Below are 14,005 nucleotides of genomic sequence, written 5' to 3'. Positions count from 1 at the left end.
CACCACCACTTACCTAAATAAACTGAGCTGTAAAGTGTGACAGTTCAATAACAGCTTCGTGGGCAGTTCAGCTACTCCTACAGGAAGACAAATTCAGTCCTGCAGAGCAGAGGAGACCAGACCGGTGAGGGCACGACCCCTCATAGATGCGGTGAGTTAAACCGTCCCAGCTAGTCGGAAAGAACCCAGCCCCTTCTCCGCCTCTGGCACTAACATTCAGCTCCCCTCAATTTAAGCTGCTGGTACGAATTTCAAGCTCCAAGTTAATAATCTGATGAGCTGCAATGGAATGAATGCCAGTATTTAAAGGTATGACCAACCTTATTAAACTGAATAGGACTACTGTATCCTTAATTTGCACCTTAAAAGTCATCTGACAGTTTTCAGCAGTGTATGTCAAGGTTATGTCCACCCTCGCTGATTCAGAACTTTAGAATATGGTGACACTGCAGATACACGTAAACTAGCTTTGGTAATGAAACCTCTCTAATATCAGGTGCATGGGGCTCGCTGAAACCACAGAGAGACCTTGGCGTTACAGAGAAGATATTGTGAACAGTGCCTGCAACAGCACGTTGTGTCCAATTGCACTGTTAAACAAGTAAGAGAAAGCAGCCTGCTTCTCACTTTCTTTTTCCTTAAGAGTATTTATGTTTTCATTTTATTTCTCTTGTGAAATAATACTTCCAACTTTTAATTCTCCTTTGCCTAGTCAAGGACTCATGGATATTACAGAAGAGCCATCTACTTCACCTCTACAAATAAAGGAAAGCTTTTGATTGTTAATACTTTGCAAAGGCATTAGCAATTGCTCTTAAGGTTTCCTCTTTCTTGTGCTTATTTTTATTTTTTGTTGCTTACATACAGGGTAAGATAAAATAACTGGAAAAGCAACATGGTGTCTACAGAACCAAAAAATAGCTATTATTTTAACTGAGCCTGGGAAACTGACTTTGGTGGTGTCAGAATCTGGAAAAGTCACCTGTCAGTCACCTAACTTCAGCATGTACCGCCTCGATCCGAGCAGACACAGCTCCCTCAGTACTACAGTCCCCAAAGACTTCTCCCTCACCTGTCATCATTGAGGAGCTATTGTCCTGAATTCAGCAACCAATACCATAATTACCATACACACAACCACAGACAAAGTCTGACAATCATTAATATACATGAGCTCCAAGATTTATCCTCCAGTTGACCTAAATACATCTCTACCTGTTGCGTATCAGGAATCTGACAGTCTCATTCCCTAGAACAGTTCTGAGGACTTAAACAAGTTCAGTCACTCACAACTGCAAATGATTTTCGTACGTGTATGATGGAGACAGTCACAGGAAACATCAGTTGTCACGGTCCTACTCCACTGTGGGGATTTAAAGAATGAAGGAATTCTGGAAGGGGTAAGCTAGACACAAAACCAGCAGGAAACCAGAAGCTGAAAATATAACTGGAGCCCGAGTCTTATTTCAGTTTTCAGTGTATGGATTCTTCTTCCTGTGTTATTGGGTCCTATTTCCCCCCCAAAACCATTTTACATTCTAGCTGTGCTCTCCTTATCATTCCCCTCCCTTTCACCTTCTGCCCACACAACATCCATGGAGGGGGGAGAAATAAAAAAGAAAATGCATGCAATTATGGAACTAATACAGATTGGCTTTTTTAGCATTCCAGGACTAAATTTTTGGCCTGGGTAGCTGAAGTAGCAGTTGTGTACCCTATCCTTTGAAAACAGTTGTTTATGTAGCACAACATTCAGAAAGTCTGTAATGAAGGATGTGAACTCTTAGCTACCAACCACTAGGCTACTGGCTTGACATTATATCAGCTTCTCATTTTGTAGTTGTTGTAAACAAACTTAAAAAAAGCATGCATCGCCACCAGCTCTAGTCACCTTCCTCACATCATCCAAATTACAGAAAGCTATAGAATCTGATTTTTTTTAGAACACCTCCCTCTGTAACAGTTTGTGGACATCAACTAAAAAAATGTACTTAGAAGTGTGAGACTCAGCACTCCTGCCTAACAGATGGAGAAACTGAGACAAAGGCAAAATTATTTTTTCAAGATTATACAGCAAGTCAATGGCAGAGTACAATTACATTTCAGAGCCTTCTAGTTTCTAATCCTATAATCCTCTTTCCAAAATCTATTAGCACAACCAAATATGCTGTTTCAGTGATGGCCGTGAATCCTCCATTCTTCTGAACGCTCCACCCCAGGTAGCACAAAACATGCATCGTTCAGATCACGACACATGAATAATTTACAGACATATTAAACATTTGAATTCAAATTACTTCACCTCTCAAGTTTTTGACTAGCAGCACTAAATTCAATGGCTTTAATTGTGAAACAATTTTTTCTAATAAGTTGTTGAAATAGGCTGCTGAGTCAGCACTATATAAAAACTTAAGTCTTAGGTTAAAAGGGGAGATGAAAACATAGTAATTTGTGCCCCCCTCTGCTGCACAGTAATCCTATCCCTAAATTTCACTCCCTGTTTCTGAGTGTAGACTGTATTTAACAGGCACCAGCCTGGCATGAGCAAATTTGTCCGCAAGTCCCCCACACTACTGCATTCAAAAAGTCTGTCCAGAGATCAACTGCTGCTCCTCACCCTGGCAACTCGTACTGGCAGGTCTCTCTCTTCACCATCTGAAGTTGCTCTTTGGCAAGCGAGCCCTGGTTTGAACACCTCCCCAGCAACCCGCCAGCACAATTTGTCTTGTACCAGAGAGCTGCCCTTTTTTCTGACAGAACCAAGGGGCTAGATGAACTGTTTGGGAGGCAATAAGACCAGCTGCCAATCAGCTTTCCTAAAAAAAAAACCCTGCATACCCTCACTTCACCTGATGGCCAACTCATTCAAGCCACAGCTCAGTCCTTGCACAGTCCTCATCATCCTCCAGGAAAGTGGGTGGGCCTGGAAATCACTGGGTTTTCTGGACATACATACACCACTTACCTTAAAGGTGTACCAATAGGTACACTCACAAGGTATGACGGGGAGGGCTTCACAGCATACAAGTCTTCTGCCAGAACAAAACACACAGCACACACCTAGAAACGTGTACCATTAACTCTGATCTGAGAATCAGAGCTTTTAAACTCTTCAGTTGCTTAGACTGCTTAACTGCAAACCGTGTTAAAGGTGTAAAACTTTTCCAAGGACTTTCTCTGCTTACATTTTATTTACATGCACAAGCTACAAGTATTTAGAAAGCAGCAGCTCTTATTTGTGAGTGCCTACATTTCAACCAAACCTTCTGAAAGCACAGCAAGTTTTCCACTACTTCAAGGTTCTTTGGCTTTGAGGAGGCTTTTACATTTTGAATCAGTCTGTCTCTCTTTAGTTAGATGAAGCTAGCCATTTCTCTCTCCCTTCATTGCCGTGAACTTGTTTGGTGTCCCCTAAGATGGGTGTGTATGTTATTAACTAACCTCCTTCTCTCTCTCCAGACCCACATTTCCGGTGATGAGACACATGAGTGAAAAGACAAACTGCCCAACACATGGGAAGCAGTCAGTAACTATTGCCTCTGGGTTGCTTAGCCACAGCTTTCCAGGCTTAGCTTCTCATTGTCCACCAAGCACCTAGTAAAAAAAGATGTAATTATAAAAGTTACTGAAATTTTAAAGTTGTGGGATTATAACTGGGCAGAAAAGGTCTTCAAGTCATCATACTATCCAATGTTACAGCAACCTGAAACACAGTGCTCAACCAATTTCACCTCTTCTAAGTTGGGGACACTCTCTCACAGTACTCTGGCAAACTTGTAGCATAAACTTGATAGCTGTCCAAAAGTTTAGTTTGGTACCTTCTGTTGAGAACTTGCAGTTCACAAGATTGAACACTCCTGCCTCAAGCATCACGATATTCACAAGCATGAGGAACACCTTTGGGGATTGTAGCAATTTTGGCTGTCTAATTGTAATCCATGGGTACCAGTCCATTAGAGTTTGCATTCAACAGTATGCTTGACTACATGACCTCTGAGGCATTAGTGTTCCCAGTCATTCTCCCCACACCTCTATTAGGAGAGAGCTATTTCAAGGGACAGAGGAAAATCTGCATTAAAAAAAAAAGGGGGGGAGTAATTCTAAAGCCTCCCTGATTTATGTGAGTGAGCCTGAAGCTTTGCAGAAACTTAAGGCAAATTAGCTGGAATCTGAAATTACTATTTTTATCTTCTTTGCTGTAGACACCTACACAAAATGGTTTACAAACTCCACCCAAAAGGGAATGATTCCTAGGTATTGCCTTTTTATTTGGGTTAAGGTTTGGGAAACCTTAGAAATAGTAGGTACCTGCAGAATAGTAGGTACACCAGAAATATCAGAGGAGACTTCTCTGAAGGAAGATGAGGCTAAGAACACTTCTGAATACACTGTGAATGGTCAATATACCATTAAATGATAACTTTAGACGCTAAGACTTTAAAAAGTGTGGATTACTTTATACTAATTAAAATACCACCATCTCCCCTCAAAACCCACCGTGATAAGCAGCAAGGGTTATTTACATTGGCATTACTGAAGCTACGTGGGATTATGTCTGCGCAACTCAATAGTTAAAAGAAATTTTTATCTCACCTATGAGCCAAGCCAAAAGCTAGAATATTACCTTTCAATGCAACATATTTCATATTAATTTGCCCCTTGAGAGGGGCACACCTGAGCTTGCAACTATTGGTTCTGTTGTCACAGCTTTGCATGTTTAGGCTTTTTTTTTTTTTTAAGAAAGATTCGTTGTATATTGTAATAATGCACAATCGGCAGCGTTTATTTTCATTTTGCTTTAATGAAACACAAATGGATCTCAGAGTCCCAATGACTCAGCTTTGCCCTTATTAACCGAACAGCGAGGCGATTTTAAGGCTTCACGGCTAAGACGACGGGAGGTCCTGAAAGTTGTGGCTTCCCACTCCAGTCCTCCCCATCCACGGTCCGAAGTTCACGGCAAGGGCCGCCAAGAACTTGACTCGCTCTACGTCAGCGCTAAGACGAAACACCCTCACCGACACCATTTTGGGATTCGCGTCCCCAGCGGTCAGCTCCCGGAGGTCACCCGGGGAAGGGGCAGCGGTCCCAGCGGCGGGGAGGCAGAAGGCAGGGCTCCGAGGCCCGACGGGCGAACGCCGCCCCTCCGGGGCCCCGCAGCCGCCCCTCCCAGCCGGGAGAGGCTCCCGGCGGCGGCGGGGCTACAGCTTTCGCTGCTTGTGCCGGGGGTTGGTCTTGCAGAGGACGTAGAGCCGGCCCCGCCGCCGGACGATGAAGCAGTCCTTGCACCGCCTCTTCAAGGAGGTTTTCGTCTTCAGCCCCGCGAAGAGGACCGGCGGCGGCGGCAGCAGCAGCAACCCGGGCGGCGGCGAGAGGGCGAGCAGCGAGGCGCGGGGGGCGGCCGCCCCGCACCACAGCGGCGGGGCCCGCCTCACCGCCGCCCCCCACCACGGGGCCAGGGAAGAGAAGGGCGAGCGGCCCAGCGAGCGGAGCGACCCGCCGGCGACCCTGGTCAGGAGGGACAGCATGCTTCGAGCCCTACGGGGACAGCGAACCGGTAAGGACACCCGACCCGATCACCCCCAAACCCCGAACGGAAAGCACCGGGCACTGACCGGCACCGCCGCCGCTCCCCTCTTCCCGCCGCAGCCGGCCGCTCAGCTCCCCGCCTCAGGCGGCGGCGCCGCGCATGCGCGGCGAAGGGCGGGCGAAGGGGCTGCGCCTGCGCCCGCCGCAGAGTGGGAGGACGTGTCACGTGGCCGCCTCAAGATGGCGGCGCCCGGCGCGACCTTCCGCCTCCTCCTGCCGTCGTTCCGCCCGGTTGCGGCGGCGGCCGTTCGGTCTTACGGCGTGCGGGCCTCCGGTACCGGCGAGCTGGTCACGCACACGGGGCAGGTGAGAGCGTGGGGCCGCGGCGGGAGGAGGGAAAGCCCGGGGGTCGGTGCTGCCCGGGGAGGGTGGAAGCGTCCGGGCCGCCTCGACCGCCCTGCCGGTGGCTGCGGGGAAACCGCTGCCGGGGCTGCGAGCGGCACGCCGGTGTGCCGCTTCGTTTGCGAGGCGGTGTGGAAACGAACGCTCTTGCGTGGCGCGTAGGCGCAAAGGTACGTGCGGTGTCGGAAAAAAAGAGGCTTGTTAATTAGGAAGAGGGTCATTAGGCGTGACCAGGCGTTGTGGTCTGAACCCAGGGTTTGACCCAGCTGAGGAGCTGGCAGGTATCCGTGTGTCAGTGCCTCGTTAATCCATTTTCCCTGTTCTTTCGTGTAAAAAAGCGAGCGTGCGAGCTGGGGAGGCTTGCGTAGTATCTTGTGGAGATGGGAGAGAGAGAGAGGGAGATGTGGTGGAAGGTCCTCGCTGTGGTTACTTGACTCGAATGTAAAAAAAACAAAAAAACATGGAACTTGAATTTCCTAGTTTAGTTCACCTTCCAGATGGCAGTGTGGGATCGAGGAACAGCATTGTAAGTAATAAATCTTGTGTTCGTCTCTATGGTCATTGCTAAGGCTTCTGTTTACTGGATTAATACTCCCCCTCCTTCTTTTCTATTTTCCAACCTAAAATTTATTTTCCTGTGTGAGAGAAACAGAAACTACTTTTTCTGTGCAGTACATACTTGTAAGATGATGACAATACTTGAAACTGAGGAAACTATTTAAACCATTTAGTCTTGATAGTGCTGTAAGCCTTTGTGTTCTTTGTTTATGGTTATTGCTTTTTAAATAAGACCAAGTTTATTTTATACTTTAGGTATATGAAGAAAAGGATTATAGAAGAGTTAGATTTGTTGGACGTCAAAAGGAGGTAACTCATTCTACTTTTACTCACGGGAGAGGGGGTGGTTTCTGGGGTTTTTTAATACCTGATATTGATGTCCTCAACTTGATTGTCATTAAAAAAAAACAACCAACAAACCAACCAAACCCCAAAACCAACCAAACAACAAAAAAACCCCCTACCAAAACCAAACTGGTTTTAATTTTGGGTTTTGGTGTGTTTTTCACTATGGTGAAAAGTCTTCTTTTAGGACAGCTTATAGTAGCTTCTGTGTACCTCCCTACTTTTGGCAAATTTGGAAAAATTCAAGACTTGCCCTATGCCTCTTAAGTGCTTACTTACATTTAGGCTGTGGAAGTTGTAGGTATTTGAGCATCTTAAACTTGGACCACTTTTTGTTTTAAGCATATGTTTTAAGAAAACTTAAGCATGTTTTTAGTGCCATTTGAGTTCAGAAAAATCACATAATTAAATGGTCTGCTGAACTGTGCATCTATGTATCTGTTTAAATGTGTGTTTTGAAGCTTAATTTGCTTCTGCTTAGTTAAAATCTTGATCTTTACGCAAACTGAGTTTTTAATGAGGCCACTTCACTTCCAGAGCCTGGGAAGCTTTTGCTGAAACAGTGATGTGACAAATAAAACTAAAATTTAGAGTATTCTGAAATAACAAAGCCTCAAAGGCAAAGTCTAGTAACACTAGCATCAGCCAAGTGTGCTACTGTGAAGTTATTTTGTGGGCCTGTTGCTGCTGCTGCTTATCAATAGAGTGGGTGTGTGAAATTCTAAGTCCTTTAGCGCTGAATTCTCTCTAATGATCGAGCAGCACAGCTTCATGAGGGATCTGCTGGCCTTTTGGAGAGAAGCAGAGATTGTTTCAGCTAAACTGTCTTCCTTAATGCCTGAGTGTCTGATTAGTGCATTAGTGTTAATGCTATAAATGTCTATGTATAGTAGAGGCCTTAAATATATGGTGCGGTAGACTTCTAATGTAGTTGTGTGTAATTATTCCCTTCCTAAATTAATCTGAACTAATTATGCTGATTTCTGAGTTTCCACATTGAGTTTACCTCACTGTATCACAGATGCAATTCAATTCATGCTGTGTGGCAAAAATGGGGATTCTACATGGGAAACAGTTAAATGAAAATGTCACTTAAAATGCTGAAGTAGTTTACTTCTGGGAGGATAGTGGCAAAGTAGGTCTTTCCTAAATGCAATGCCTGTTTCTGTGCTACTTCTGTAACTTCGTAGGAAATGCTCCTTAAGCCTAATTCTCCACAGGGCACTGGTCCCTCTGATGTGCCTTTGCCAGCAGCTGATTTCAGACTCTCTGTGGTGAGGAACACCCAGGGTTTTCAGTTCAACCCAGTTTCTCCTTCTCCAGCAAAAGACAATCTTTAAATCTGCTGAGCGAGGTTTAATGCTAGGTTTTAATTGTGAAATTGGAGCAAAACCTACATGTTAAATACTGAAACGATCCTCATCTGTGCTTATTAATGGGATCTCTCTCTAGGGGCTTTGCCATTATTCCCCAATGTGCTTCAGCTGCTAGTATTAGGGTTTCACAGCTGTGTCTGTAGTCTGAGTGTTGTCTTGTTTCTGAAGCTAAAGCTAGCCTGCAAAGTGGGTGACTGTATGTTCTCGGTCGCTTCTTCTCTTCACCTTCAGTACGCTCCGGGTGGTCGAGTGTGCCTTGTGATCGGCCTGGTCCAGCCGCGGCAGCTTTCTTCTGTGGGGACGTAGCCTCTGGGTGCAGGTGCCTTCAGTGAGGACGTCTGGGTGCTGCAGGTGGCCTCTCCGGGTGGTGGCCAGGCCTGGGGGCACAGCCCAGACTATGTGGCTATTGTACCCCTCAATTCTGCCAGCCTAACTGCTAATGAAGTCCATGTGTTTTAGCTAAAATCACTGTTCTCTGCACTGGTTGTGCAGAACCAGGCAAGCATGGCAACTGGTCATCTGCTGCAGTCCAACTAGGGTCATCCTGCCCTTGTACAGTCCCTAAGGTGCCACAGGACCTAATTCGACGCTGCCGTTCCTGCTTCGGCTCTACGCTTTCCGTTGGGCTGGTGCAGCAGCTGAAGCTGCGAGGAGAACTGACCTCAGCGCTGGTCCTGTTTAAATACAACCTTCTGCCTTCCCTCTGGATCTTTGGACCTGGGTCAATTCCAAGTTTGGTTTTATCTCTGTGCCTCCCAGACCATGTGCTGGCACAGACAAGTAGGTGGAAAGAAGCAGCAATGGGATTGTCAAACTGGCACTATGGCCAGGAAAAAAATTGCTCATTGAATTACGCGTTGGGCAAGGTGCGTTTGGATGTGCTGAGGGAAATGGTCCCTTCCCGCTAGCTACTGCTGTGCTTTAAATGAAGGGACATGATGTGACTGAAACAACTTCTTTTCTTCCTCACAGTTTTTCTCAGTCTCTGTTTTTTTTTTCTGGCATGTTTTCCTTGCAAGTTCCTAGATTCTCTTGTTTAGTAGGCTGAACCACAGACAAGTCGTAGCTGTACAGTGGATGAGAGGTTCTTGCTTCCCCTCTCTCCCCACAAATACCTTTGTGGTTAAGAAATGTTGGGAAGAATGGAGTTCCGCTTCTGATCTTGAAGTGGAGGGGCATCATGGTGCTATCTCCCTCCTCCTTTAGCCTGAAATGAAGGATGCAACATTTTGAGCATTATTAAAAGCAGCAGTAAAAATCCTTGCAGGTTGGCAAAGATTACATATGACTTGCAGACACAGGCCCCAGGCAGTGAAGTTCTTGATGTTGCTAATTTGCTTCAATACCAAAAGTTAATTTTACATTAAATTTATTTAGCTATCATCTTTGGATAAAGAAAATGCAGTTGTTGGCAAAACTGACTTTTCCACTGCTGTACCAAAAATGCAGATTTTGGGGAGACTTAGTTGGAGGCTTGGTGAAAGGTCCTAAGTTGTTGTATACTAGAACTGTGTAAAAATACCATTGTAGTTCTCGGGGATTCATTTAATGGACACTTAGGTATCTTGTTCCTAAGAATCTCATCTTCCTTCAAATACCAGCATGCTTATGAACCTTATACACAGAGCAGTATATCGATAGTGCCTTCTTTGGGTGTGCATATTATTTTATATTCTTGCGTGATAACATTGCCTTTGAAAAAGCTGGCCCCTCCTGGAGCAGGTTTGTCTGAGGGGTAGGGATGGTTGTCTGCTCGGTGCTGGTGCAGACTGGGTTGGAAGAGGCTGGCGTGGATGAGGGAGGAAAGCGCTGTGGCTGGGTGCTGTCGGTCCTGCTGAGGCGCAAGCTGCTGTGTCGCAGGCCTGTCTAGAGGTGGATATGTTTGCCAGGCCACGTAGACACGCTCTAGGAAAAAAGCCATACTTACCAGGGATGTGCATATTCAGGAAGTGTGTATGAGATGGATTTACAGAGTGGCATGGTGGCATTTAGAGGTTTTTGGTTTTTTTCTAATGCTGAACAATTTGCCTTTCTGATTGTTGTTACGCACCATGTTCGTGTTTTCCTAAGACTCCTATGCAGTGATAGAATAAGGTGTGTGGTGAGAGGCTCTAAATTACCAGCAGTTGTTTTAACTCACTCCTGACCTTACTTGTCCCACCATTATTTTTGAGTTTATCAGCAGTGAGTCTTTTGCAATTTTATCATGTAGTCGCTAAAGCACAATACAGAGGCAGTGTCAGTTAAATATCTTCTGTTCTTGGCTGCTTGTTCCTGCTGACCTCTCTGCTGATTCTGCTTAGGTCACTTTGTAAACCTGAGCACTGATATGGCCTGTGTATCAGGGGAAGGGGATTACTTTTTGCAGAGTCAACGTGCTTAGTTCACTGATCTGGCTTATAGCACAGCCTTAAGAGTTGGTGGAGGAGGTGGGAGGAAACATATGCAGGAACTTCTCAAAGTGGCTGTAGTGGAACTGCTTGGAGAGATGGTAAACAGCACTTGCTTTCTGTTTGAGTGGGGAAGGTATCTGAAAGCTTCCTTTTTTCTCTTACAGGTGAACAAGAATTTTGCAATTGATTTGATAGCAGAGCAGCCTGTGAGTGAAGTTGAAAGCAGAGTGATATCATGCGATGGTGGTGGTGGAGCTTTGGGACATCCTAAAGTATACATAAACTTGGTAATATCTTTTGATCTGTGTATGGCATGCTTTGCTTGTTTGTAAGACCCTCTACTTCTTGGCAGGTTAGTTTAACAAAGTAAAAGGATTAACCACCCGAGGTGTTAATCTTATTTGGTGCTTAATATAAAATTAGGATTTTTATTCAGAAGAGCTGGAGCGTTTCCATTTGAAGTTATGAGGTATTTCTTGCTCTTGATTTTGATCGGTTTGATGGGACAATCTTTTTTTTTTTTTTTTGGGAAAAAAAAATTAACTACAAATTAATATGAACAAGCAGTGCCTTGTGAGCAAAAAATAATAGGCCTGCTGTGTTTGGAGAAACTTACTCTAATTATTTACATGCCACCATGTAGATTGAGAATACATTTGCAATATTCTTAGGAATATGCAATTTATTTTGAATCCTGCGTGTTCAAGAAAAACAAAACAAAGCTCTTTCAGTCTTTGGGAACCTTGGTAGTTCTGAAGATTTAAAGTTTCTATCTTAGTCAGAGAATCAGTGAAGAATAAATATCATCTTATCTCTGTATTTACCCTGATAGCAGTGATAGTTTCCAGTGTACTCTTATTCTAGAGAGTAAGAATATTGAGGCTACTGTCATATGACCTTGGTGGAATCAACAATGACCTGTTGCTTAGGTATTGTTCTTGGGCAGACCCTGACTGCAGATGTCTTAAAATCTTTGCTTGCTCACTTAAACTTTGACATTTGCTTCATACCCAAAAGAATGGCGGGGGAGAGCTGATGTCCTTTAGTGTCAGTGTTGTTGTGACTCCTAGCTATAATCACAAGCACTTCTAATTTGAACAAAGCAAGCACTTGGAATAATGTCAAATGAATCATCATAAAGTCAAATGCTTGGAGGTTCTAATTTATAAAACTTAGGAAGCTTGTGTTCTTCAGTTAACTTGCGTAGCACACTGTTGATTAAGTTGCATTTATGTTGATTCGTTTGACCTGTGCCACACTCTTCTTGAGGAATGCTTTAGTTTTTGTGAATTTTGAGATCTTTTTGTGTCAACAATCAAATTACAAGATGTCTGTGGTTTAGTTCTTGAAAGCTAATGTCTGCAAAGAGAGAATGGTATTAGACCAGCTTGTTTCCCCTAGCCCTCATAATTAAAATCCAGGCTTTTGGGGATGGAGGGTAGTCTGGATTTTTTACTTCTAATCCTGTATCAAGGAAAGGGAACCATGAGTTTACTTCATTTCATGACTGCAAATAGTCATGTTGTTAAATAACAGAAGATCCTTAGTGTTTATGTAACTCTTGGCTATTTTCATGTTAAGGAGGACTACAACAACAGCTCGCAGTTAGTCACACTTCTAAATTAAAAAAAAAAAAAAAGTATCTTTTGGAGAGAAGAAAAAAATTTTATACGGTAGTAACTGCTACTTTTCTATAAAACACTGTCTTTTAGAATTTCCCCTAGAATCCTACTGAAATTTCCTCCTTCCTGCAACTAACTCTGTCAACTTACATTACTGGCCAAAATCCTTGTCTTAATATAACTTGGAAATGCCAAATCCTATTCTGTATTAAAATAATTGTGAAATTATCTTTTCAGAACACTGGAACAGATATGACTGAACTGACTTAAGATGTCCAGTTCGGTAAGAAGATCCTTTATTGCTGAAGAGATATCACTTGGCTTGACTTTAAAATTATATTGTTGAGATTAGGCCTAGTAGTTAAAAGGCTGGCAGAAGGGAAACTGCATAGGATACAGAAATCGAGCACAAACCTCATACCATCGTTCTTACTTCCAGTGTTTCAAATAAGATTGAACTCTGTACTTCAGCTATATTGATCTGTTTTAAGATGGCACATATAAATAAGAGAAGATTTGTAATTTCTGAAAGTTTTATAAAGTGAAACTAGCAGCTGTTGTATTTTTATATTTTTGCAGGACAAAGATACAAAGACTGGAACATGTGGCTACTGTGGACTTCAGTTTAAACAGAAACATCACTGAAAGATTATCCCTGCATGTTTGCAGATTTCTGTTCAGATGTTAACATTTAACTATAAATAAACAATATATTTAGAATCCCAAGATTACTGTTTGTGTTTATCTTAACCATGGAAAGTCCAGTCTGTACCTTTCTAAAACCCAGCTTGTCGGGTATTTGAGAGCTGAATGGTATTACAATATCTGCTTTATACTTAATTGGTTTTCATGGAAAAAATGTCCTGCCTTGTTTGGCAAATTTCTTATAGGCTTGGAAGGGGCATTTGGCTGCAGCATAAGTTTGGTTTGTACTGGGTAGATTTGTATTCTTTTCAACACTAAATTGGATGTAAATGTTTACTGGGGGATTAATTATCCTAAGTGTTTGTCTTTTGGCATTGTTTGACACTCTTAATTTGTTCATGGCCTAGTATCTATAGCTAGATTCACAAATGGAAGCACAAAGATATTATGATACTCAGCATTATGATATTATGATGCTCAGTAAGCACAACACTTACTCCTGGAAGCAAGATGGTCACCCCTGAGTTAAGTAGCTATACTTGCTACTTCTTTAAAAGAAACAGCCAGTGCCTTAGAATGGTAATCGGTGTAAGCTGGAGAACTATCTAAGCTGGCACACGTGAAAGGTGAGGACATAAGCATCTGTCCTCCAGGTGAGAGGATCAGAGTACAAATGTCTGATTCTGCTTGGAATTCACACCCTTGAAACCTCTTTAGGAACTGAGCCTTGTCAGACTCAAAGTAGGGGTTGCTCCATTTCAGGTAGCAGCTTCTACTCCTTTAATACAGATAATCGGACAATGAGAGCATCCACCTATGTGTAACACCACCTAGGCTGTGTGAGGCTGGTTGTAGGATATCGTTTACCTTCTTCATTAATTTCACTTATGCTTATATGGCGGAATGCTACATGTCTCTCAAACAGGGTGCATGTCTGGAGAAGGAAGGTCTGTGCTTTGGTCTTTGCTCCAGAGAGCATTTTAATCTGTTGTCAGTAACTGTCTTTTTTTAAATGCTGGTGATGGAACATGGTCCCAGGTAGTAATTGCTGCTTGGCCAAAGTTTAACAGGGTGTGATTCTAAACCTGCTGTTTATACCACTTTAGTTAAATTAATGTGGTGGTATCAAGTTGAA

The 14,005-nt window shown here is 43.5% G+C and overlaps 2 protein-coding genes across 3 annotated transcripts; one reads left to right on the top strand and one right to left on the bottom strand.

Moving 5' to 3' along the window:
* Positions 1-4,781: 4,781 nt before the first annotated feature.
* MRPL36 (mitochondrial ribosomal protein L36) lies at positions 4,782-5,718 on the bottom strand. Of its 2 annotated transcripts, none has more exons than XM_030012562.2 (2): positions 5,616-5,718; positions 4,782-5,538 (listed from the first exon to the last, which is right to left on the bottom strand). In XM_030012562.2, exon 2 carries the CDS (start codon positions 5,526-5,528, stop codon positions 5,202-5,204), a length of 327 nt encoding a protein of 108 aa, XP_029868422.1. In that variant the 5' UTR covers positions 5,529-5,538; positions 5,616-5,718; the 3' UTR covers positions 4,782-5,201. The 2 variants fall into 2 exon arrangements, with proteins under 2 accessions (XP_029868422.1, XP_040979100.1); XM_041123166.1 differs by having other exon boundaries at positions 5,605-5,695.
* Positions 5,719-5,731: 13 nt separating this feature from the next.
* On the top strand, positions 5,732-12,951 carry NDUFS6 (NADH:ubiquinone oxidoreductase subunit S6). Its single transcript, XM_030012561.2, has 4 exons — positions 5,732-5,895; positions 6,745-6,798; positions 10,768-10,890; positions 12,805-12,951. Exons 1-4 carry the CDS (start codon positions 5,770-5,772, stop codon positions 12,868-12,870), a joined length of 369 nt encoding a protein of 122 aa, XP_029868421.1. The 5' UTR covers positions 5,732-5,769; the 3' UTR covers positions 12,871-12,951.
* The last annotated feature ends 1,054 nt before the right edge of the window (positions 12,952-14,005 follow it).

The sequence above is a fragment of the Aquila chrysaetos genome, chromosome 4 (assembly GCF_900496995.4).
Source record: "Aquila chrysaetos chrysaetos chromosome 4, bAquChr1.4, whole genome shotgun sequence".
NCBI lineage: Eukaryota > Metazoa > Chordata > Aves > Accipitriformes > Accipitridae > Aquila > Aquila chrysaetos.
Note: the sequence above shows the minus strand (reverse complement) of the source record. Positions and strands in the feature narration are given on the sequence as shown.

Bases quoted from the DNA above. Each gene is read 5' to 3' on its own strand.
- NDUFS6 (XM_030012561.2), top strand. From the start codon at position 5,770: ATGGCGGCGCCCGGCGCGACCTTCCGCCTCCTCCTGCCGTCGTTCCGC. The intron at 6,799-10,767 runs GTAACTCATTCT...TTTCTCTTACAG, and splicing joins TTGTTGGACGTCAAAAGGAG to GTGAACAAGAATTTTGCAAT. The intron at 10,891-12,804 runs GTAATATCTTTT...ATATTTTTGCAG, and splicing joins CTAAAGTATACATAAACTTG to GACAAAGATACAAAGACTGG.
- MRPL36 (XM_030012562.2), bottom strand. From the start codon at position 5,528: ATGCTGTCCCTCCTGACCAGGGTCGCCGGCGGGTCGCTCCGCTCGCTG.